The following is a 27,467-nucleotide window of genomic DNA, read 5'->3' as shown; positions in this document are numbered from 1 at the left end:
ATGCGAACATTTAATGCTCTGTGAGAATTACTTGAAATAATTTCATCTCTATCTGTGCCCTTATGGTAATATAACTACTATTGATATCCAGTTTTCCTCCTACCAGTAATTTTGATAATTTATTTTCGCCAAATATATCTGTTTGCTATATATCGAGTAATGAGCTGTGGACAAGTTGATGCACGCAGCTCATGGTGTTTTATACCCGTGGAGCTGCAGTCATGCATGCAATGTTATGGACCTTGCTGTTGGTCCTTGTCCTGAAACAGATGTTGGACTATCCTATCTGAAAGTGCCCAAATGGCCTTACTCTTATTATCCCTTGCCACAAAGTGGGAGGATATAGGGAGGGATGCTGTCCGTCCTTCATGATTTGTTTCCAGAGCATAACCCAAACACCATTCAATATTTCCTGATCACATTTTGCACAGATATCAGTCTAACCAAGTACTTTTGCGTCTTGATATTTAGGAAGTTTGGAGATATTAAATTGTCCAGTTTTCCTGACAACAAATTCCTGTCGGTGAATCATTGATGAACCATTTAAATGATCAACTACTTACTTCTATGTATTTGGAATTTCTTTTATGTTTTATGTTTGATTTAGTGTCATTGACTCTTTGAGACAAGTCCTAGCCAGCTTTTGTATCTTACACTCAGTATAACATTCTGTTGGCAGGGGATGTATGAAGGCCATTTTCGTGTCATGATATAACTGCAATTTTCCTTAAAGTGTTGTAAAACCCAACTCACTCACGTTACAATGTTGGTATTAGGAGTGCAATATTAACCTATTTTAGTCTGTAAGAGTTAACTAAAACACAAAGTATTTATCATATTTATGAGAAAAACTAGCACTTCTTTTTGTGGAATATTGCATTAAACAACGAACACTCATATTTTAGTTGATGAAAATTAACATTAAATCACCTTATTTCTGAACCAATTTAAACAAAGGAAATTGAATGACACAAAAGGGAATGGTCAGTATTTGATCAAGTGACGTTCTTCCCCCAGAGGCTTGTCAATAGATGCCAAGTGTGGGAGTTTCATTACATTCTCATCATTTCAAGCAGCTAAAGGCCCTCTCTGCTTTATGACATTTTAATGAAAAAACTATGTCTGCAATACCTACCTGCAATTTACTTTGAGTATACTTGAACCAAATACATCTCCATTTCCAAGATCACTTTGTAAAATCTATTAAAAACCATGAGTGGTACACACGTAATGTTCCGGTGATGTTTTGACTTCAAGGTGGTATTCAATCACAAGCATAGTTTGTGAGGGTCTTCACATAATAAGTCTCAGCAAGCAGCTCTCATTAAGTCCCTTGGTGATTCCTACATTCAAGTGGAGTTAATTCACTTACAGTGGTCCAGCCTGAGCTGGCTACAAGGCCCTGTAGGACACACCTTACAGCATGTACCGCTAGGTGGAGCTACACAATCACAACACACCGCCACAAGTAAACAGATTGTTTGGGAAACACCTTAGATGTTGTTTCTAATTAAAACAAAAAGAATTCTGAAGAGTGTGATGCTTTGATGGTACACAGGTTGTATGTGTGGAAGGGTTGGGAGGTCATGCCTGGAATATGTGGATGGGGTCAGCTTGAATGGGGTTGGTTACAGACAGCTCTCTCTGCTTGTCAGGATGCTTTCCTGAAAGGATGAGGTGTGGGTCCTTATGGCTGAAGTAACAATTTTAAAACTTTTAAAAGTTCATCTGAATGAATGCAAAAATGCAACTTCCAGATAAGTACAGCAACTAATGAATGACAAACTCGTAGGACACGCCATCTTGGAAGTATGATTGCAAAACAATAAAGAAAGATAATTGATTGTTATATTAGGTTAGAGTAAAGATATTTATATGTATTAGTTGCCATTTTTTACGAACAGCAGTGATAAAATCTTTTCTTTTCTTATTTCACTTCACCTAATTCTTAAACAGAGCAAGTGTGACTGTATTACACATGGGGAAAGAGCAAACGTTAGTTCTTAAAGAGTGAACACTAATATTTCTCCCACTACTACTGCTGGTGATATAACAATAATATTGAACACTAGCCTTGTATTTCTCCCACTACTACTGCTGGTGATATAACGATAATATTGAACACTAGGCTTTTATTCCTCCCACTACTACTGCTGGTGATATAACGATAATACTGAACACTAGGCTTTTATTCCTCCCACTACTACTGCTGGTGATATAACAATAATACTGAACACTAGGCTTGTATTCCTCCCACTACTACTGCTGGTGATATAACAATAATATTGAACAGTAGGCTTGTATTCCTCCCACTACTACTGCTGGTGATATAATAATAATATTGAACACTAGGCTTGTATTCCTCCCACTACTACTGCTGGTGATATAATAATAATACTGAACACTAGGCTTGTATTCCTCCCACTACTACTGCTGGTGATATAACAATAATATTGAACACTAGGCTTGTATTCCGCCCACTACTACTGCTGGTGATATAACAATAATATTGAACACTAGGCTTTTATTCCTCCCACTACTACTGCTGGTGATATAACAATAATACTGAACACTAGGCTTGTATTCCACCCACTACTACTGCTGGTGATATAACAATAATATTGAACACTAGGCTTGTATTCCGCCCACTACTACTGCTGGTGATATAACAATAATACTGAACACTAGGCTTGTATTCCACCCACTACTACTGCTGGTGATATAACAATAATATTGAACAGTAGGCTTGTATTCCTCCCACTACTACTGCTACTACCTCACTGCCATCACCAGAACAGCAGACAGTAGAATAGCCACATCGATACACATCATCTTCAACTGAACACTGTCCTTCTGAGCACCCAAAAATACTTGGCATTAATTTCTTCTCTTAATGAATGCTATAGATAGCTTCATGGTATGCCTGTATGATTTACACCAGCTAAATGGAAGGCAAGTCGAGGTTATGGCGTCTCCCTCCATATTGGTGGGTTGTCTCAGGAGATTGTCTACATCCATACTTGACTGATGCAGTCAAATGTTGTGGAGAGCCAGCTCCGTTAATGACAGCAATATTTGTTTAATCCAGAGCCTTCCTTCAGATTAATATGGGCTGATTAAGGATTCCCAAGTGCAGGGCTAGTCTCGTATTACAGAGTATTGTGTTTGTGATGGGGCCAAGCTGTCAGTAATGTCTGTATATGGTTATTAATAAGCATGGCTGTTGCTGATTTGACCAAATTTGGTGCAGATATTGATGGTATGCTATAATGAGTAATTCCCCATGGCAAGAGTTTCAACTTTTGCCATGTGTAAATTGAGTTTTTTCTCAAACTGTTGGATTGATCCTAGTCAAACTTCATATGTGTCTCACTCACTCACTCACTCCACTCACTCACTCACTCACTCACTCACTCACTCTCACACACTCATTTTGGCAGCTCTCTTGAAGATTATGAAGTAAAATTTGGTGAATGTTTGTATGTGTGTGTGTGTGTCTGTATGTGTGTGTGTGTCTGTCTGTCTGTCTGTCTGTCTGTGAAGAACTGGAGCTTGAAGACAGAGGCGATGTTTCTGTCTGACCCCCAGTTTTATTTGTACAAGGATCTTCAACTCCTAACACAATCTGTACTACTAATATCCAATACTGATTATCAAACCTTTCTTTTAAGACAACAATTAGTTTATTTACAAATTTGGAACTACATGCTGACATTTACAATAACAAGAATTTTGTTTATCTTAATATTGATGTATTAGCAATTTTTAAAGATCAAAATGTTACTTATTGTTTTATAATGAATGTAAATCAAGGGAAGTAACTCAAACTTAAGATCTTAAATGAATATTGAAAGAAACATGGTAAAATTCCTGATGAGGGCCCTGTTCCACAGAGTGATGTTAGGGCAATTACATGACTGTCCTAAGGGAAGTCTATGTTGAAGTATGGGAGTTATGAACGCTAACATCACTTACAGGAACGGGACCACAATACCTCCGGTTGGCATAGTGGCACATAAATCGCATTGTAGTATATCAAATATGGGGAGCCAGGACCCAAATTATATATATTTGTACTGTCCAAATGGTACTTCTTCATTCAATAATCCAGACTTCAGATTGCGAGATTGGTAGTTTGGATAAATGACAAATGAGTGACAGGCAAGTACCATTGTGCAGCAGTAGAAACTAACATTTTTAGTCCACTAGTCCCTCTAATGACAACATATAGCAAAACCCTTAAAAATGGCTACTTTCTACTAGTTCTTAGGGTACAGGACTAGTGCCACTTTCTAACGCTTGTTTTGTCGAACTTTGACATGATGAACTTGATATGATGGGTGTCTCAAAGTAAAAGTTTGGTCCCTGAGTATTCCTTCTTTATTCATTATTATTCAACGTGCGATGTGTAATATCGGATGTGTTGAAGTTACGGTTGTCTCGAAGTTATTTTTCAGTCGAAACATGTACTCCAGCACAAATTTACTCTGATAAGGCGATCTCCCCATGACTCATCGGTCATTTTGGTTGGCCATCATAAAGATGGAATATTGCTGAGTGCAGCGTTAAACAACAGACAAACAAATATAATTAACAAGTCGGAAATCTCCACTGCATTGAGTTCAGTGTGTCAAAGTCTTACTGTCTTGTTAGTTACTCAGTCACACCTAACATCAAAGAAACATTTAATTCATGTGTCTATCAGGGATTAACAAGCCATTTCATCAACACCACACGCAGAAGTGAATGGTGTCATGTGATTGTCACGTGTTTATCTTTTGATTACAAATTGTGGAATGTGTCACGGATTAGGATTTGTGTTGAGTCTTTTTGTTCACTAGTGTTATAAAATGACGGAAAGATACTGAAACGAATCAGTACAGTTAGCAAGATGATTGAGCAATCAAGTGAAGGGCCTGGTTTTAACGGGATGATATCCAAATTAGATGTTCCTACACCTAAAAAACGGAAATTAACAGTAAAATCAATTTAGACTATTATTATTCGTCAAACGTAGTCAGAGTTTGCTCAGATATGATTCCTATTTCGTGTGATCTTGTGTTTAGTTATATATACGCTTTTGATGCAGAATCTGTGACCTGTTATGTTTTTTAAACATGTATGAATTTTATACTTTTAACCTTACATAAATGTATACATATTTTATATGTGAATTAATTCAATTGCTACGCCATTATTACAAATAATGATGAATAATAAAAGTAATGCAGTTATTTATTTCGTTTTCTCATTGTTTGTTTAACGCATATGTTTCGATTTATTCTTTCTTGGGGTCGATGATGACGGTAGATGTATGCCAAGTTATTTTTTGGTTGTGTCAAACCTCGGAAAAGTCAAGGTATTTATGCAGGTCCTTACAACTTTGACACAACAGTGTTTGGCTGTATATTGCCCACCCCTAACAATACCAATGTGAAAATGGACAGTGTCCTGTTTGTGAAGTACGATCAAATACTCAAGTATGTGTAACATTGATAAATCCTTCTCCTCTTTTCATAAGAGTCATGGATAGCTCTCTAAAGCCACATTATTTTTGTGCAGATTTGCCTCCCTTTGTTGTGAAGGATCCAATGATTGTGGGTTCATATTTTAGATTTATGCTGATTATGATCCTTGGTTTTTCTGTACCACATCCTTGCTTGTGGGTATTGCCAGTGTAGTTACTTGGGTCTTTCCTCCAACATTAATGATGGTGACGATGATGTTTATGCTAGGCATCAACTAGACAGATCCATTCAATGTTAAGATTTGTTTATTCTGCCTTCTTATCGTCTATCTTAACCGTGGTAATATTTACAAATGCAGGCATTGATCTGGCAGTGAATTATTAATTTAAGTATTCATATTTGTATCAATACAGTATTGACATTAAGAATTTTTAATCAATACATCCATGCTGCGATATATGTGTGTATATATGATGACTTCCCTATTTCTAGGTATGTCAGCTCCATGCCTGTACTGTTCAAAGAGATTTTAAAAGCAGCTCACTTACTCACTCACTCACTCACTCACTCACTCACTCACTCACTCACTCACTCACTCACTCACTCTGGTTTGTCCTTCCTGTCATCATTTGGGTATTTGAATCATTCTGTGTACCTGATGTGATGAACTTTACACACAAGGGATGTTCATTTCCCACGATGTGTATTAAATGTAATGTAATTATTGTCCCTAATACTAATTGGTTTATTTGACAGCTTATCATTTTTATTTTTCAGGAACTTGAGATGAAAAGACAAGAAGGGAAAAGAGGACGGTTAAACAGTGATGAGTTTATCTCCCTCTTTAAAGAAATCTCAACACGCCCAGAAATATATTTTCTCCTCGTTCGGTGAGCATGTTTCTTATCTCAGCAGTCAGATTCTTGCTGTATTGACTTATTTTTCACTTAGCTACACAGGAATTCTAAACATCTACAAAAATAGATGTTGATGACATTTAATAATAGTTGTAAGGCGAATCTAATCGTAGGCGTTTGATGTTATCGTCCTTCACCAGGAATGATACACTTTACAAATTAAATCTTTAATGCTCAGCGAGTCGAAGAGTTTTGATGACAGGTTTCTGTTTTTGACCTTATACCAATTTGTCTGGTGACGGAAAAATCAGATTAATCAGGAATGGATTTTATGGGATAGATATGGGAAATAAGGTGTTTTTTTACTGGGAAATGAATTGGTTTAGTAAACTAGACTCGGATCATAACATCGATAGTATGATGTCAGTAGTAAGTCAGATGTTAGAAGGTGATAATATTGTGTAGAGACAATATTGGGGTCGATATGTAGTTGTTGTTATACCTATGCTAAGAATCTTGCAATTCATTTGGTTAAACCGTACCTCATGACGAAAAAATACATTTCAATGTTGACCCAGAAATCATGTGACTGACACTGACCTCAAATATTGACCTGTGATGATCTTTATCAGTATTGACCTGTCATGTGATGAATATTGACTTGTCTTTTGGAAACAAGATGGTGCCTGCTACAAACATGTTACAGTTCGCAGCTAAGTGATTGTAGTGAAACAGAAGATGGTTTAAGACTTGATAAACTTTAAAGTGAATTTTCAAATGAATGATTTAACTCTTGATAAGGTAATTATGCGAAAACAACGACCCCTGAGCCGACCCCTTTGGCGGTTTGGCCAGACAACCTCAGAGGTTGGGTCCTGGGTCCTTGATTTCACATTTTGACCTTGTCTAGAGTAATTATTTGTATAATATTGAGGTCAGTATCTTGTTGATAGTGGGGTCAATTTGCTGTTGACCATATGAAGGGACTCCGGGTACAATAGGGTCTCACCATTCTGGTGCTTGTTGTAGCTACATTGTATCTGTTGATCAGACTCTGTGGCTTGGTTGATAGGGTGTGAATTGTAACCTGATGGCCTGGGACGTTGCTCACGACATCAACCCCTAGTTTGTTTGGCCCAGACTCAAATGTTTACAGGTCATGACATTCATGGAATGTTGCTGACTGTGGACATGCTGGTATTGAAAAATATTTGAACATTTTTCTATATCATTACCACATATGAACAATATCTTTAGGACATTTTGGATGACATATCCTGAAAATTGTACTCTGATGCTTGTCAGAATAGCCGACTAAACTAAGGATTGAGTTACTCATGTGTACCTGATGCCATGGATTGATGCTCATGCTATCAACCTCTGGTTTGCCTGACTAAGAATGGAATATATACTCTTCAACATTTGATAAGAGATATTCAGATAGTCGTTCAACTGACCACTTTTGAAAAATACTTTTGTATATGATGTATCCTAAACATATCCCTATCAAAATTATAGTTTATATGGCGGCCATTCCACTGGTGGAATATTGCTTCTGGGACATGGTGTTAAACATGACTCACTCTTATTTCGATATGCATCTGCCAAGTTTGGAAGGAACTGCAAGAAACTCTTATTGCATTTTGTTTGGATTCTCTGTTGAGTTTATGTGTTTTCGATCAGACAAGTTGTAAATATCTCCTTGTAATGATCGGCAAAGAAAGCAATTGTTCCTAAACACATCAGTCAACTGATTGAAGTCAAATCAGAAACAATTTGCCCAAATAATTGGTTGATTGAGGCCATGGGTCGTAGAATCCCAATCCCTCCTTGTGGTCAGATTTCCTGTGGGACCTATTTCAGTAAGAACTTAATTTGATCGGATGCACGTTGCTAGTTGGAGAGAGTCATTTGAACTGAACCTGCGCGTGAACACAAATGAATCCTTTTGATTACGAAAGATATTTCATAACATCCTCAGTAGTTTGATCTTATTTCCTGGCGGATATCCGCAATTATGATCCCCGATGTTGAAGGTGATTTGTGTGAGGCGGCTGATCATGGGATTGCTGTAAGGTGCTGGTGGGCTTCTGGCAGGCTTCTCATTAGTGTTCAAGTCAGACTGGTTCTACCTCTGCCCTAGTCTCCGTCATACCTGGAGAGCCAGGTTAGAACAGGTCTTCCTCAACTCCCATTATGCTTGTCATAGAGGCGACTGTCGGGATCAGGTGATCAGGTTCACAGACTTGTGCTTGGTGCACGTCATCATATCTCAATTATGTAGATCAATGCTCATGATTTCAATCACTGGATTGTCTCACACTGTAAACCTCATCTCAGAGGTCACCAGACCAATGAAGCTGAATATTTGCTTCTTCCCACCAAATATGACGTCCCAATTTGTCATTCCATTCAAGTGTCTGTCTTGATTGACATATTGAGTTGACTACATATCCAGGCAATCTACAGAGCTGTGGAACTATGTTTTCAATATTGTATTGGACTTATGAAACCCACCACTGAAAAGCACCTCCCGCTGGCAAATTTGACAAATCCCAGTCCCGAGCATCTGCCAAAAGGAAGTGCACATGGAATTTCCAAACCTCTGGCAACTTGAGATTGCTGGTAATAAGTCGTCTGTAACTCACACGTCTCTAACTAACACGTCTCTAACTCACGTATCTCTAACGCACACGTCTCTAACTCACACGTCTCTAACTAACACGTCTCTAACTCACAAGTTTCTAACTCACACGTCTCTAACTCACACATCTCTAACTCACACGTCTCTAACTCACACATCTCTAACTCACACGTCTCTAACTCACACATCTCTTACTCACACATCTCTAACTCACACGTCTCTAACTAACAAGTTTCTAACTCACACGTCTCTAACTCACACGTCTCTAACTCACACATCTCTAACTCACACGTCTCTAACTCACGTATCTCTAACTCACACGTCTCTAACTCACACATCTCTAACTCACACATCTCTAACTCACACATCACTTACTCACACATCTCTAACTCACATGTCTCTAACTCACACATCTCTAACTCACACGTCTTTAACTCACACATCTCTAACTCACACATCTCTAACTCACACGTCTCTAACTCACATCTCTAACTCACACATCTCTAACTCACACATCTCTAACTCACATGTCTCTAACTCACACATCTCTAACTCAAACGTCTCTAACTAACACATCTCTAACTCACACATCTCTAACTCACACATCTCTAACTCACATGTCTCTAACTCACACATCTCTAACTCAAACGTCTCTAACTAACACATCTCTAACTCACACATCTCTAACTCACACGTCTCTAACTAACACATCTCTAACTCACACATCTCTAACTAACACGTCTCTAACTCACGTATCTCTAACGCACACGTCTCTAACTCACACGTCTCTAACTAACACGTTTCTAACTCACACGTCTCTAACTCACACATCTCTAACTCACACATCTCTTACTCACACATCTCTTACTCACACATCTCTAACTCACATGTCTCTAACTCACACATCTCTAACTCAAACATCTCTAACTAACACATCTCTAACTAACACGTCTCTAACTCACGTATCTCTAACGCACACGTCTCTAACTCACACGTCTCTAACTAACACGTTTCTAACTCACACGTCTCTAACTCACACATCTCTAACTCACACATCTCTAACTCACACGTCTCTAACTCACATCTCTAACTCACACATCTCTAACTCACACATCTCTAACTCAAACGTCTCTAACTAACACATCTCTAACTCACACATCTCTAACTAACACGTCTCTAACTCACGTATCTCTAACGCACACGTCTCTAACTCACACGTCTCTAACTAACACGTTTCTAACTCACACGTCTCTAACTCACACATCTCTAACTCACACATCTCTAACTCACACATCTCTTACTCACACATCTCTAACTCACATGTCTCTAACTCACACATCTCTAACTCACACGTCTTTAACTCACACATCTCTAACTCACACATCTCTAACTCACACGTCTCTAACTCACATCTCTAACTCACACATCTCTAACTCACACATCTCTAACTCACATGTCTCTAACTCACACATCTCTAACTCAAACGTCTCTAACTAACACATCTCTAACTCACACATCTCTAACTCACACGTCTCTAACTAACACATCTCTAACTCACACATCTCTAACTAACACATCTCTAACTCACACATCTCTAACTCACACATCTCTTACTCACACATCTCTAACTCACACGTCTCTAACTAACACGTCTCTAACTCACGTATCTCTAACGCACACATCTCTAACTCACACGTTTCTAACTCACACGTCTCTAACTAACACGTCTCTAACTCACGTATCTCTAACGCACACGTCTCTAACTCACACGTCTCTAACTAACACGTCTCTAACTAACACGTTTCTAACTCACATGTCTCTAACTCACACATCTCTAACTCACACATCTCTAACTCACACATCTCTAACTCACACATCTCTTACTCACACATCTCTAACTCACATGTCTCTAACTCACACATCTCTAACTCACACGTCTCTAACTCACACATCTCTAACTCACACATCTCTAACTCACACATCTCTAACTCACACGTCTCTAACTCACATCTCTAACTCACACATCTCTAACTCACACATCTCTTACTCACACATCTCTAACTCACATGTCTCTAACTCACACGTCTCTAACTCACACATCTCTCACTCACACGTCTCTAACTCACATCTCTAACTCACACATCTCTAACTCACACATCTCTATCTCACATGTCTCTAACTCACATGTCTCTAACTCACACATCTCTAACTCACACATCTCTAACTAACACGTCTCTAACTCACGTATCTCTAACGCACACGTCTCTAACTCACACGTCTCTAACTAACACGTTTCTAACTCACACGTCTCTAACTCACACATCTCTAACTCACACATCTCTATCTCACATGTCTCTAACTCACATGTCTCTAACTCACACATCTCTAACTCACACATCTCTAACTCACACATCTCTAACTCACACATCTTTAACTCACCCGTATCTAACTCACATGTAATCTTGCCACTGAAGAACCAGGCATTATTTGCTGGGGACAGTGTGAGAGACTACTCACCTGATATGTTTGCTGATTGTCTTGTTGATGATTATGTGAGAAGAAAGTAAACTTTAAGTAGTTGTAGAAGTATATTGTCAGTATTGGATCCCCTATTTCTCTGTGTGATTGGCATGGGAGCATGCCAAAAGTCTTCACTGTGTTCACGATAAAAGATTTAATGGCATAGTACCAATGAAAAGATTTACCTTTCTCAAAGACAAATAGTATGATGCAGACTTCCCACCTTATTCCTGTTGCCAGCATGTGCTTTCAGTTAAAGAATAGATTTACCTTAGACAGGTGGCATGTGCAGTCACACAAGTTCATACCCATATATAACCACACTCAGCTGTCTGACCTATAACACCAACAACAACAACAACAACAACAACAATAATAATGATAATTACAAGTTCACTCATAATGTGTCCGTTTCCATTCACCAAATTAATGGTCTTGGTGCTACATTATTTTTACCGCGATCTTTGGATCAGTGTTAGACTAACATCTAGTCTCTGAAATGAACATATCGTACAGAAAAAACAGTTGTTCAATTATCTTAATAAAGATATAATAAAAGGGAGCCCATTGGGTCTCTTCATTTTCAGATACTGCAGAAATCTAGACTTGCCAAACATTATAGACTTGCATGGGCTGTATTTGATATATATTTGTATCAGGGTCTGTAAGACAGACTAGATCAGTGTATGACAAATCTTTTTACAAATCGGACCTATGGGCATATTTGTTTAAAATAGTCAACAGAAATATATACTTATTTGAACCAGATTTCCCGAAGGAAGGAGAAATGGAAACATAGTGTGTGGTTTTAACATTTATTCTTACAGAGTATATCCTAATAAACGATCATTTTGGAATATGGCTCCGGTTCATAAGGAGGTCTGATTCAGCACTGGGTGGCCTGGTGGTACAAGCATATTCTCATGATGATTGACCTGGGTTCAATTCCCTACAGGTGTACAATGTGTGAAACAAACGTTTGGTATCCTTGTGTATTGCTGACTTATTGCCCAAGGCAGCTTAAAACCTCCCCCACCTAGACTTGAAATATAATAGGGAATTATTAGTTGATAATCCGTTTTGATCACTGAAATTCTCATCATGTTGTTGGAAGGAAGGGTGAGTTGGTGTTTATAAGGTATGAGTAAGATGTGTCATTTTGGGGCAGTATTGACATTCTACGGGAATTTATCAAGGATTCCATACAAAATGCCTTGTCAAGACAAATTAGGAAAATATTGTGATAGTGTACAAAATGGAATATTTTAGATGTACATATTTTTGTAAATTCTGGGGAAATGATAATTATGAATGTAAATTGGCATATTGTGGTGTTAAACAACAAACAAACAAACAAAGTCTGACTGGAGGACTGGTTGTTTTATGATCCTGTTATTGGAGCAACTGTGAAAATGTCTCAAGACATTTATGATGTAATTTCACCTGATGTTGAGGTAATCAAAGTTTGCTTTGTTTTCAGGTATGCAAGCAATGCAGATTACATGTCCACGGATGACCTGTTGCTATTTTTAGAAGCCGAACAAGGGGTAAGTGTTGTCTTGTTATCGTAATGAAGGCCCGAAGGTAGAGTGGGGAGTCATGTTTTGCCTTTTATAAACCTATCACTGTGTTACCCTATATTGCATTAGGTTCCTGACAACCTTTGGTAAGCTGAGTAACCAGCTCATCTTCCAAGCCCAGGTTTGGAAGCAGTTCCCTTCTAAACCTGGGTTTTGAAATAGATCACCTCTATACCTGTTTAGAGGTTTTACATTTCAATTGTAATACCTAGGTTTTACATTTAATGTTTTATAAATTGTAAAACCTAGTTGTGAAAATAATTCTGTTTCATGATTGGTTAAATGTCACAAACTTTCTTTTAAATGAAAATTCCATGACCAAGACAGGTGATGAGCAGTTGTTAAATTTATCATGTCATGACTCCAGTTAGTCCATGCTGCACGTTGTTTTTCTCTCGCACGCTTTGAGCCAATTCCTTTTATTCCCCGATACACTGTATTGATTCACTATAATGGTATTTCATGGATTTAGACAGTTCAGAAATTGGATAAAACACGCCTCCCTAAGTTTGGTTGAAAATGTAAAACCTTGGGCTCAGGAAAAAGCCCACGCCCTTTTTACAATTTCAACCAAAACCTCGGAGGCGTGTTTTATCACAAGGTCATTGGAGCTATTCCTGAGTGACCATTTGAAATGTTAATGCTATTTAAATAGCAGCATGCAGTGTTCAAAATAGTCGCCTGTTGTTCCCATGGACAGTTCCATTCATTCCGACGAGTAATGTTTCATGCACTGACTAAGTGATATATGGCATGGGCATCTTTGTGAACCTCTGTGAGGCAGATGTTGTGGAAGGCATACAGTTTTGGTGAATTCTCTTATTTGTGATCTACATGTTGTCTTAACTGTGTTTTGACGATGTCTAGTGATGGTTAACTCAGCTGAATTTTGTGATGGTGGCAGCGCCATTTGCCCGAAGTCTCTGCTTGCCTGAAATGTTTTTGTGGCTAACCATAGTGATATGTTTGGACCTCCAAATTAGATTACATTCATGATTCTTGTATCGCTGTGTGTAAACATCGGACATGCATTTGTCTTTTTGTGGAGTATATACAGGTTTTGAACAAGCAGTTTGTGGACACAAAAGCAGTTTGATGAAGTGAAAAATGGAAGTACATTAATATTATGACATTTTTTTCTTCTCTGGTGTAGTAAAACATGTAGGAGCTGTAAGATGATAATACCCATAGCCAATCAATACTTCTTGAGACTTCCTCCCATTTAACCCCAAACTTGCTGTAGGCATGCAGAGCTGACACTAGTTAGCCATCATTTGTGTCCAACACGCTACTTTTTGTGAGAAAGAAGGCCCCATTTGGTCATATAGTGCTGCCCTGAGCTGAGGGGCAAAATGGGAAACTGGGAAATGTGTTGGGCAGCAGTTACTGGATTATAAAAATGAGAAGCTACTTTTTTCTATGTTGGTGAGAGAAAAACTGCAGTGTTGAAAGCTTGAGAAACATTCAGCAATTTTTAGAGATGTTAGCAGTTGCTGATATGACAGTATGGAAATGGATTTGCCGTAGAAAGTGTTCATGTTTATCGTCAGAGTTTTGTTGTTAGCTCTTTGATGTACAGATTTAATTATTTGGAGGTATTCAGTCACTACTTTTATATTTTCATTCATAAGAATCAGCCATTTATTTTTGTTTCAAGGTATATTGCTTCCCATTGACAAGTCAGTTTCCACCATGGCTGTAGATAGCTCTTCCTTAGATCCATATGTTGAAGTATGTAGCTCAAGGTTTCCACCATGCCCGTAGATAGCTCTTCCTTAGATCCATATGTTGAAGTATGCAGCTCAAGGTTTCCACCATGCCTGTAGATAGCTCTTCCTTAGATCCATATGTCGAAGTATGCAGCTCAATGTTTCCACCATGGCTGTAGATAGCTCTTCCTTAGATCCATATGTCGAAGTATGCAGCTCAATGTTTCCACCATGCCTGTAGATAGCTCTTCCTTAGATGCATATGTTGAAGTATGCAGCTCAATGTTTCCACCATGCCTGTAGATAGCTCTTCCTTAGATCCATATGTTGAAGTATGCAGCTCAATGTTTCCACCATGCCTGTAGACAGCTCTTCCTTAGATCCATATGTTGAAGTATGCAGCTAAAGGTTTCCACCATGCCTGTAGATAGCTCTTCCTTAGATCCATATGTTGAAGTATGCAGCTCAAGGTTTCCACCATGCCCGTAGATAGCTCTTCCTTAGATCCATATGTTGAAGTATGCAGCTCAGTGTTTCCACCATGCCTGTAGATAGCTCTTCCTTAGATCCATATGTTGAAGTATGCAGCTCAATGTTTCCACCATGCCTGTAGATAGCTCTTCCTTAGATCCAGATGTTGAAGTATGCAGCTCAATGTTTCCACCATGCCTGTAGATAGCTCTTCCTTAGATCCAGATGTTGAAGTATGCAGCTCATTGTTTCCACCATGCCTGTAGACAGCTCTTCCTTAGATCCATATGTTGAAGTATGCAGCTCAATGTTTCCACCATGCCTGTAGATAGCTCTTCCTTAGATCCAGATGTTGAAGTATGCAGCTCAAGGTTTCCGACATGGCAGTAAATAGCTCTTCCTTAGATCCATATGTTGAAGTATGCAGCTCAATGTTTCCACCATGCCTGTAGATAGCTCTTCCTTAGATCCATATGTTGAAGTATGCAGCTCAATGTTTCCACCATGGCTGTAAATAGCTCTTCCTTAGATCCATATGTTGAAGCATGCAGCTCAATGTTTCCACCATGGCAGTAAATAGCTCTTCCCTTAGATCCATATGTTGACGTGTAGAGCTCAATGTTTCACACTGGTGCTAGGATCATCTTCCTGAAGCTTCATGGTGTTTCAATACTAAAGAATGTAAAGGGAATGAAACGAGCTATAATTTCAAATTTGTCATGAAACATGATTCCATGTGGCTATTGTATGAAAGTTTTTCTGTTTTTTCTCCATCAGTAATCATATCAGGTGTATTTTTTTAAATTAACTCAAGTTTGACTTCAAGCTTTTGCTTAATATCCTCTCCTGTCAGATCAGTGGGACCTAGTGTATCAGAACTGTTGTCAGGCGGAGCCTATAATTCATCCTGTTGTGCAAGCCAGACTTTCTGACTGGAGCTGTATTGGTTCTTCGGATCAAAGTCTGGCATGTCCTGCAGTCTCCTGTAACACACTTGAGCTGGATAGCTTTAGGAAATATTTTAATCAAAGATTGGCATTGCCAGGTTGGGAAGAATAACTCCCATCAAATTGGTGACAATCTGCTGGTCTCGAGGGCATGTCAGTTGTACTGTGGGCTTTCATCATCACGCATCTCGTCATACTGAATACTTCTTTCAAGGGTGGAATCTGGAAATTCAAGTTCTTAAATATGTCAAGAATTGTTGACCTTTGGAAATGAAGAAGAAATACTTAGAATATGTGATGATTTGTCGCATGTCAATCTTCTGAATAATTATTTGGAGTTTTTTGGGGTTGTCATTATTTATTTTTTTCTGTCCACAGTAATGTTGTGAGTGCACTAGCACTGTGAATCTGGGATGACCGAAAGTTGTTGAGATGCCAGGACTGAAAATAGATTCAGGAATCACGGATGCTTATAGAATATGATTCATGCAAAAATCCTGGCCCTACTGTTAATGTCAACGTAGAATATTGTCTACACATGGCTATTATGCACTGTTTTGATTTTGCCAGATGACTCACCCACAATGTCATGAAAGTATTGAAGCTAGCTTTTTTTACCATTTTTTCAAAAGAATTAAAGACTATAGACATACTGTGTTTCCAATCCAGAGCTGTGTTACCTGTAGACTTAACTGCGTTAGATTTAACATTTAGAACCAACCGCTAGAGTGAGGTTTCAAATGTTAAATTTAGCATGGTTACAGGTATCTACAGGTATCTACAGGGCCCTACACTGAAAACACAGTGTGCTTATCTCCATTCTACCATGTCAAAGTAAATGTGAAGTGTTTGGTGTTTGTGAAGATAGTTAGTGAAGTGGCGTGGGTTGGGTGTATTGTTAAGAGTGGTTTGTTCTCATTGATGGAGAGGTTGAATATGGCTTGCTCCCAAAGTATGGTCCTGGACAAGCTCAAACATGTTGGTTTTTTTACGTCTATCCTTATCCTACACATGCTACTCAAAAGAAGTTAAGGAACAACAGATTCTTTGATACCACTATAGTTATCATGCTGTAACAGATTAACTATAGTTATATGAATGAAAGGGGTGCTCTTTAACTTTTTTTGAGTAGTATATAAGACTGTCCATAACAGTGCGTAGTATAGTTACTTTATCATGCATCATGAAGATTGTGCACCTTTACTGATATGTAAGCAAGCCATGCAAGGTTGGTTCTGCAGACCGCCCCTGCGGTACTTGTTGTTACCCTGCCTGGCACACAGCATTAAGGCGCTAAAACAAGGAATGGTTGGATCGGAGTCAGTATAATGTATCTGAGTGGGGTATTCATGTTAAGGCGGCATGGGTGGCCCAGTCATTTAAGGCGCCGTGATTCACTGTGCAGAGTTGCATCCCTTGGGCATGCCAGAAACCTGTGATTGTGGGTTCTAATCCTTGTTCACCCAGATTATGTTTCTAGGTTTGTCCGCACCATGCTTGTGGGTTTCACCAAAGTGGTAAATGTCTGAGACTTGCATCACTTTGGGCTCTCCTCCCACATTAAGCTGACACGCCGTGATAAAACTCAATACTGTTAAAAGCAGCGTTAAACCCAACTCACTCACTTGGACGCGATGTTAAACCCCATTTCACCTCACCTCCAGTGTCTGAAATAACTGCCTGCCCACCTGCCGGTGGCTGTTAACTTTTCTGTCAGGTTGCATGAAATATTCCTCAGCCTGTCCGACTGTCTATCAGATAATTTTTAGACTACTTTCATAGTCAGTTTTATTTTAACTCCTCACAGATTCTCCAGTAATTGTTTGCAATATTTCAACTGAATCAAGACGTGATTTGTTGCTTATTGTCACAATTTTTCAATATTCATAATGTCTGAATGCAAACAGGTGATTTTGAATATAACACAATGTAATAAGCTGACAGACTGAATCACAGGCATATGCTGGCTGTTAGCTGATAATTGTAGGTCACAATTTATGAGCACATTGCTATCTCCATGCACTGCAAGATGATTAGAAACTTCATCAGGCACTGTGTGACCAGAAGAGCCAAGCAACAGCATTGACACGTGAAGATCCGGGGTAGAATAGGTCTTCAGCAACCCATGCTTGCCGTAAAAGGCGACTATGCTTGTCGTAAGAGGCGACTATACTTGTCGTAAGAGGCAACTAACAGGACTTTGTTGAAGCATATCATCGATCCCAATTGCGTGGAAAGATGCTCATGACATCACTCACTGGATTGTCTGGTCCAGCCTCAATTATTTATAGAACGCCGTCACATAGCTGGAATATTGCTGAGTGCGGCGTAAAACAACAAACCAAACCAAAAAAAAAAAGCAACAGCATCCAGCACTATGAGAGAGCAAGGTATTCAAGCTCCATGGAACAGTTTTGCACTTTGTGTAGAATCTATATTTAGCCAATACATGTGCTGGGTGTGCCCTATCATTCAACACACATTCAATCTTGCACAGTAGCAGTAGAGCTACATTTGGTATTTATTTTCCCATCTCAATCACGCTGTGTGGACACTGTGATAGTTAGCTTGCAAGTCGGCCATGTTATTGTGAGAGGCAGTGAAACTGAAGATTGGGTGGGCACAGAATCACATGTGGTTAATTGTGTGCCCTTGTACCCTAGCAGTGTGAATTGTTGCTCATGGCAACAACTACCGGTCTTTGCCCCAGTATTGATTACAGGATGCCATGATGTGGCTGGAATATCACTGACTGCAAAGGGGCGGTGGGGTTAAAGCGTTTGCTCATCACGCAGAAGACCCAGGTTCGATTCCCCATGTGGGTACAATGTGTGAAGCTCAGTTCTGGTATCCCCCGCCATGATATTGCTTGAATATTGCTGTAATATTGCTAAATGTGGCGTAAAACCATACTCATTCACTCAGAACTCAAAAAAAGAATTCAACTTTTTTTATTGCATGGAAGACAATATTTACATTGAAACAGGTCTCTCTCAAGTCTGCCTTTTCTTCCTCTTTTCTCGAAAACACAAATTCAGTATCCCGTTCTTATCAGAGCGTATTGGATTGAGGACTCGTGTATGTGTAAATCCCCATTAATAGACCCACTGGAAGAGTTGGCTGTGTTGACCCTACACTCCAAGGTGGGGCTGTCTGCCCACAATAACACACAGCTTCACACTGCTCGCCAGTCTTGCCAATTATCATGGAGAGTGCAGTGGAAAGGGATGTTATTAAAGCCTTCTGCAGACATCACTCGTCATCGTTTGATGTCTGTTTTAACTTAATGTTTTAGCAGCAAATATTATTGCAGGAAAACTCTGCCGCATTGTAGGGCCAGAAAATACATTGAGGATATTTTGGGAAAATCAATTATGTTTTAATGTAAATCAGCTTCTGTGTGGAAATCATTTTCATCTCGTCACAGATGTGGTATGTTTAATAATAGAAATGATGATCCGTTGAGTGTCAGGTCATGGAATTGAGACTCATTATATGTTTAAATGTCGTTGCCTTGGCCACAATAAATCAGTTATTAGATTTTCATCCAATTTGTTTAGGAGCCATTTTGTTGTTTATGTTTATTATTTATAAACGTACTATTCACCCTATCTGTGGACATGAACTGTGGAAAGATGTGACTCAAGCTAAATCAGGAATATTTGTCCTGTTTTGTCAGCAGGTACTTGGGGTCAATAAATTTATGTTAGGTGGACTGTTTCAGGGATACAAATTAAGGAAGGAATTCGACTTAGCCCGAATAGTGATAACATATATAGCAATACCCCCGAAATGTTTGAAATTCTCCTGGCCCTAACGAGACCTTAACATTAACAAAACTGACCCGGGTAGAAGGTCAGGGTAGAATAGGTCTTCAGCAACCCATGCTTGCTGTAAAATGCGACTATGCTTGTCATAAAAGACGACTAACGGGATTGGGTGGTCAGGCTCGCTGACTCGGTTGATGGATCTCATCATATCCCATTTGCATGGATTGATGATCATGATGTCAATCACTGGATTGTCTGGTCCCGACTTGATAATCTACAGACCTTGAGTGCGGCTTTAAAGAACAAACAAACAAAACATAAACAAAACTGGCTTGGGCTTGCCGGCTTGTGCTATTTTCTATCCCTGGTGTTTTGTAGTAAGGCAGGCAGGGAAACCAACTGTGCCCCGTATCTTCGATAGCAGACCTGTGAAGATCCGGGGTAGAATAGTCTTCAGCAACTCATGATTGCCGTAAAAGGCAACCATGCTAGTGGTAAGAGGCGACTAACAGGATCGGGTTGTCAGGCTCGCTGACTTGGTTGATGCATGTCATCGATTCCAATTGCGTGGATCGATGCTTATGATATCAGTCACTGGATTGTCTGGTTCAGACTCAATTATTTACAGACCGCCGTAATATAGCTGAAATATTGCGGCGTTAAACACAAACCAAACCAAACTTTGATAGCTGAAAATATGCAAAACCTACATCTCCCAACTTGAAAACATTCTTGTTATTAGAATCAAGAGAAAAGAAGATTGATTGGTCACAATGTAGGACAAGACTGATTGTGTGCGGGTTGTTCCTTCAAGGTGCTGTCAAGTACTGGTGTGCCTGGATCAGAGTTGGTCATTATTGCTTATGTCATTTTGAGTAAAACAATACCCACTCACTCAATGAAATAATATTGCTCTTAGTAACCATGAATGGGTCCCCTGTGGGTCAAGCTTCTCCAAAGAAACTCACACCTTTACAATCTGTATTAGTCTATCTCACAGTCCCTGAACCATATCATTTTCCCTTCCGCCCAGCCCTTACTGTAATGCTGTAGCTCTGAATGAAGCAAGTCCAGATTTTCCAAAGGTTCAGCTTCTGAATCTACCATCTCAACTTCCAATTAAAATGTAGCTGCTTGTTTCTGTCAAAGTTATATTTGTTCAGAGACTATGTGTTAGTCTAAAGTCTGTATGTTTGCCAGGAATTTGCTGATGCTTGTAGTTACAATAACTGGGATCGGTTTTAGGTTATGTGACTTTAAGAAGAGACCCATTTTGGTTACTTTATGTGATAAACAGACCTTGTTAGTGTCTGTGGTAAAGACGGAGACATGATGGTAGTGCCCTGGTGCTCTTGTTTAAAGACCCATGAAGATCTGAGTCCGAATGTGTATCAGTAACCCATGCTTGTCATAAGAGGCGACTAACAGGATCGGGTGGTCAGACTCGCTGATTATCTTACAAATCAGTAGACTGATGCTCATGATGTCAATCACTGGATTGTCTGGTCCATTATATCCAGACTGCTGTCATATGGCTGGACTGTGGCAGAGTGCATCGTTAAACAACAAACAAAATTTGTTTTGAGATAAGTTATGTGGTAGGGGTCAAGGTAACAACAGTCGGGGTTTACTTAGGATAGTGTGACTTTAAGTAGAGCCTTTTTGAAGATGTTAGTCTCTTCGGTTCGAAATAGATTGGATGTTAGAGCAGGGATGGTCTTGTTTTGAAATAGAAGTAGGTTCTGTGGTAGGGGAGAACAACAGGTGGTATATTATAGTTCCTAACCCAGACTGAGAGGTTCTAGAGCATGAACACTCAAGTAGGGGTAGACTTGTACACCGAGGTCACACTGTGGCTGTACAATGCATATACTCAGGTTGTCATCAACTTGAACCTCAAGGTCAAGTTGGTAACTCCTTACACACTGGCAGGGAAGAGTAAACGTTCCTGTTCATCTGTACCTCAATGAATACATGGGCGCGTGCGACGTCCATTGTGGGCCTGGGAACACCTGGGAGAACAATAGTGCTTGTGTGTAAATACTCCTACAAAAGGAATGGACTCTGAAGAGTGCAGCAATGAGGAAAGTTCTAGTTTTAATTCTAGAGGAATGTTCAGCTGACATGGTGTGACATGGGGCTGACTATGCCATGAACCAGCATCTATTTTACCTTGTGATGATTCCTGGCAGACAGGGTCCTCAGTACACTTTGTAATTATCTTGACTGTTCAAGTGACCAAGAAGTCTCTTTCACCATGGATATGTGTATATTGTGATATTGCTAGAATGGAGTACCGTATTCGACCCATTAAGCGCCCCTCTGCCAATAAGCGCCCCCCCCTTCCCGGTTCCGAAAATTTATATAGTAATTATTTCGTTTTAAATGAAAATCGTCTGGGAACTGTAGTTTCCGGATATTTGAAGTCTGTATAAGCGGGGCATGACTGTATACTGTTTATTTTAGATATTTGTGACTTTGAATATTATGCGTAGAAAAAAATTACACCGTACCCTTTCAGCAAAGTCCGGCAAACGAACGGGTGCTGAGAAACTTCGTCAGTATACAAATTCGATATTTGAGATAAAAAAATCACCAGACATGTTGATTTACCGTTTAAATTGTATTTTTTGTTCAGTTAGGCATCGTTTTATATCCAGGGATTAAGATTACCTTGTGCATTTTCTCGTAAACTAAGCCGGACACAGCAATCAGCTGTACACACGTTTTCTTGGAATCTACCGGTGAGTCGGTCAAGACACACCCAATGATATAACTTTACAGGATTTTAAATGCAAGGATCGGCAAAAGTTGTATCTGAAACTATTTTTTTATCAGGAATAATATATTCCAATATCTTGTTAATTTAGATGCAGCTTTTACTAAACATATTTAAAATGATAATAACCCTAAGCGACGCAGCTGAGCGCTATTGCTGGGTATTATTTTTCACATGGAACCAGTCTGACCAGTCACCATCAAGGCTCTCGTGCATGTGATCACGTGATCGCGAGAATTTCATGTTGACATAAATTTGTCCAACAAAAACAAATATGACTTTTAACGATTCAAAGTATGGCATTTATGATATATGTATCCATTCTCAGTCAACTTAAGTTTGTTTCAAGCGTCAATAGCGGTAATCTGACCGTGGTTGCTGTTAATAATGGTGAGTTGTGCGATCTTCCGATCGCTTCACACACGATTTCGCCGAAATTAATTAAAACAATATTAAAAGGAATTTTGAATAAAATTAATGAAATAAGTTACAAACTAAAGTCCAGATATACAAAGAACAATTTTTATAGCCAGACAGTGTAATAACATGAATAATTTGCGAACTTCAGTATGGATTTGTTGACATGGTATTTCTGGTGTTACGTGCTCACGGTAATGTTTTTCCATGGGGGAAAAAATATCAAAACTCATTAATTCGTGTATAATGAGCACCCCATTCTACACAGCTGTGTTTTTTGGAAAAAAAGTGAGCACTATTCTCAAGAAAATACGGTAAGGCTTACTGATGAATTTACACCAATTTGACCTGAATTGTCCCCAATAAGCGCCAACCCTTTCTGTCTTTTTTTAAGAACCCTGGGCGCTTAATGGGTTGAATACGGTATTTAAAATGAAGTCGGATTGTCGGATTTGTAAAATTCTGAAAATACTCATGGACAACCACTTTTACCTTGAGGTGCATTGCATCTCTGAAGCAGCTCATTTTTGAGAACTGGTGAAAAAACAACCTTAATTTCTAATCCTGCTTATGAGCTTGTGAGTGTCAGCTCTTTATTCTCAAGAGTCATTGATGTCAGGCTTATGTAGGTTGTTACTAAGTCAGTTTTAAAAAGTAAATTAATATTCAGTGTTTGAAATTGATGATTCTCCTGGGGTTCTCGAGATTTTATGGTATTGTATTTGAATCTAGGGACCCCCTAAATCTTTCTCTTTAAGTTTGGGTTCTGACAAGGACCCATGACGTAAGTGCTAAATTTAGACCAATGATGTTATTCTGGAAATGTTTGGAACCTCTGACCATATAAAATGTTTTCTAGTCAGGTGAATTTTTCCTATCAAACTAAGTGACCATTTGAAATTCATTCAATTTGTTGAAACTTAATAAATGGAAACATCATGCCAAATCTGCAACATTTATCAATTTTGTGACTGGGGTGTAATTTGTATTTCAATTCTTGAAAAAAATCCACAGTACAATCAGCTTCAGTGGATAATGGTCTGTGCTCGATGCGTCAATGCTTTGTATTTATATCTGGAATCTATGTGCGCCTTACCGTTGATATTATGTAAATCAAGAATTTAATGAATTGTGGTGAGTCTTTATTGCAGCCAAACCCTATCGTGATAAATAATGCATACAATTAATTTTCTGAGACTGAAATCCAGAAGGTCACTGCCATAAGGTGATAAATGTGCTAGAGAGAATATTTGCATTAACGTCAGAATTGATAAACAGGGGAAATTATTCAGTTTAGTAGAGGTTAATCTCATGTACTGGTCTCCAAAACTTTTCAGTCACTGAAGAGTTAATTAAGGTTATATAAGAAGCATTAAATCAGTTGATTGTTCAAGGTTCAAGCTTAATCATTGTAATTATGATCTGTATAAGGTCTTTTCCATACATTATGATGTATATTAGTCCTAATCTAGGTATGTTCACGTCAGTGAATCACACTTTTCATTGACCATGACCCTAATTCATCCTGGCGGTCTGGGGTTGAATCACAGAATGGCCTTGTTTATGATCCTCTGGTTGTCTGGTTGTGGTGGTTGTGTCCCGGGATGATGATGATAATTCTGTAGATGATGATGATGATGATGAGGATGATGATGATGATTTCTTTATGACCTTGCTGATTCTGTGTCATATTCTGATGGGATGGATGGCTGCTCATGCCATTGCTTACTATTGGCCAGATTCTGATAGAATTCACAAGCTCTGCTCTTTTATAAGTCACCTGTAACTTGTTGCCTGTGCCATATATGTCAACACTCATTTCTTGTGATTTTTCTAACAAATAGAATCTAAGAGGCCTTATCTAGTCAAATATTTCGTCAACTAATTTAGCCAACAGGATAAGTTGAGAGGGATGATATTTCTTTTGTTGTCATGGAACATAACTGAGTTCTTCACTAAGCAATTTCATGACGATGTGCCTGACCTTTTTTCATGCACACATCTCCCTTCAGTAAACTCCCTTCAGTAAAATACCTTAAGTAAACTCCCTTCAGTAATCTCCCTTCGGTAATCTCCCTTCAGTAAACCCCCTTCAGTAATCTCCCTTCAGTAATCTCCCTTCAGTAAACTTCCTTAGTAATCTCCCTTCAGTAAACTCCCTTCAGTAATCTCCCTTCAGTAATCTCCCTTCAGTAAACCCCCTTCAGTAATCTCCCTTCAGTAATCTCCCTTCAGTAAACCCCCTTCAGTAATCTCCCTTCAGTAATCTCCCTTCAGTAAACTCCCTTAGTAATCTCCCTTCAGTAAACTCCCTTCAGTAATCTCCCATCAGTAAACTCCCTTCAGTAATCTCCCTTCAGTAAACTCCCTTCAGTAAACTTCCTTCGGTAAACTCCCTTTAGAAATCTCCCTTCAGTAAACTTTCTTCAGTAAACTCCCTTCAGTAATCTCCCTTCAGTAATCTCCCTTCAGTAAACCCCCTTCAGTAATCTCCCTTCAGTAAACTCCCTTAGTAATCTCCCTTCAGTAAACTCCCTTCAGTAATCTCCCTTCAGTAAACTCCCTTTAGTAATCTCCCTTCACTAAACTTCCTTCAGTAAACTCCCTTTAGTAATCTCCCTTCAGTAAACTTTCTTCAGTAATCTCCCTTCAGTAATCTCCCTTCAGTAAACTCCCTTCAGTAATCTCCCTTCAGCTACAACAAGGCGTCAAGCAGCTTTTAATTCACAATTATCAGAGTTCTGCAATGTATAACCAATTTGTTTTTTTCTTATTGCAGATGCAAAGAGTTACCAAAGATAAGTGTCTGGATATTATCAACAAATTTGAACCTTCAAAGGAGGGACGAAGGAAAGGACAACTTGGCATTGATGGTAAGGCCATTTTGTGATCTGGGTGCCATCGTGCAAAACAACCTTAGCACTACCACTGTCGTTAGTCTATGTAAAGGTATGGGAGTTACCTTAGCGCTTATAAGATTTGGTACTTGGTGTATAAGGCATTGTCAAACACTGTACAAGTACATCACCACATACAGACACCCTTTCCTCCTCCGCCTCAAATCCCTCCCCTCTCCACACAGAACCCTCATTTCCCTATCCTCCTAATCTGAAGGTCTTCATCATGCTCATCCATGACCCACCCACACCACTCCAATCTACGCCAATAGTCCCGGTAATTTCTTTCTTAGTCCTATTTTTTGTCCCACCCTTTGTTAATAATCGTACACAATAAAACATAGTGGCCAACCACCTCGATGCTTTACCAGCATGTTTTCCTGCCAATTATCGGAAACCATCTCCTCTTTGACGTCAGAACCTAGATCCTGCATGTTGAAGGTAAAGCTTGCTATGACACTGCATCTTCAATCTTTCACTTTCAATGTGGACTAAGACACAGCAAGAGTGACCTTCGCATTACCCAACCAGTGACATTTCTCCATCCAGCTTATTACTTCAACCTTTATGCTGCCTTTATGCATCATTCATAACCGGATCACAATTCAGTATTTCCTGCAAATTTTAAATTGGTTGTCATTTACTTGCACAAGTCACTTGCAAAAAAGAAAATGTAAAATATTTCTACTTGATTCCATGACGTGGATGAAGAGGAAAAATTCCATCACCAATTTTTTGGTGTTACATGACCGAAACTCGATCAGCTTGAGTCCTGTCGGGTTTTGTTACTTATATAATGACATTCTGTATGTCTTTTGAGTGATGATCAGTGAGGAGTTTAAGCTATTGATGGTGACAAATGATCTCCTTGTGACAGGGTTGCCTCAGTTGGCCATGTCGACGTTGTCACCTTGAGGATGGAGACTGACATGGCCATGGTGTTGCAAGTGGATGTTGATGGCACTGAATGACAGGTTGAGGTGTTTTTACAAGCCCTTGGTGCCAGAGCTAATTTTAATGACATGGTGGTGGTATTCTATTGATTCTCTCAGCTAATTTCAGATGTTGAATGATGGAGTTGAGTAGCGTAAGCGTTCAGATGGCGAGTATGAAGATGATGGTTTTGGAGATGTAGCCGTCAGGGTTGCTGATGCTAGTCCCCTCCTTTCTACCATATGTGGGGTATCCTGTGGGTGCTCTCATGTATGCTTGAATCAGTTATGTTCATTTGACGAGAAAGCTTCATCAGACATGTGACAGAAATGGAATGTTTAACTTGGGACATTTCTCTAATGGTTGGGAGAGAGTGGTTTGTTTCCCAAGTTTCCATGGTCTTTTATGTTGAGTTTAATTGTGTGCATCCCAAGTGCATCCTGGGTGCTTACCGGTAGGGCAGGACATGCTTACC

The 27,467-nt window shown here is 39.2% G+C and overlaps 1 protein-coding gene across 4 annotated transcripts in view; it reads left to right on the top strand.

Annotated features, from left to right (window-relative positions):
- The window catches only part of LOC139462558 (inactive phospholipase C-like protein 2), a 220,729-nt gene that overhangs the window by 121,194 nt on the left and 72,068 nt on the right, over positions 1 to 27,467 (top strand). For all 4 annotated transcript variants that reach the window (XM_071244378.1, XM_071244376.1, XM_071244375.1 and 1 more), the window contains exons 6-8: positions 6,246 to 6,358; positions 12,970 to 13,036; positions 25,942 to 26,035. In XM_071244378.1, coding sequence (XP_071100479.1) covers positions 6,246 to 6,358; positions 12,970 to 13,036; positions 25,942 to 26,035 — 274 coding nt within the window. The remainder of the gene's footprint in view (positions 1 to 6,245; positions 6,359 to 12,969; positions 13,037 to 25,941; positions 26,036 to 27,467) is intronic.

This window comes from Haliotis cracherodii, unplaced genomic scaffold (assembly GCF_022045235.1).
Source record: "Haliotis cracherodii isolate W230 unplaced genomic scaffold, xgHalCrac1.p SCAF_15, whole genome shotgun sequence".
Classification (NCBI taxonomy): Eukaryota; Metazoa; Mollusca; class Gastropoda; order Lepetellida; family Haliotidae; genus Haliotis; species Haliotis cracherodii.
The sequence above is the reverse complement of the archived record's forward strand: the minus strand, read 5'-3'. Positions and strand labels throughout refer to the sequence as shown.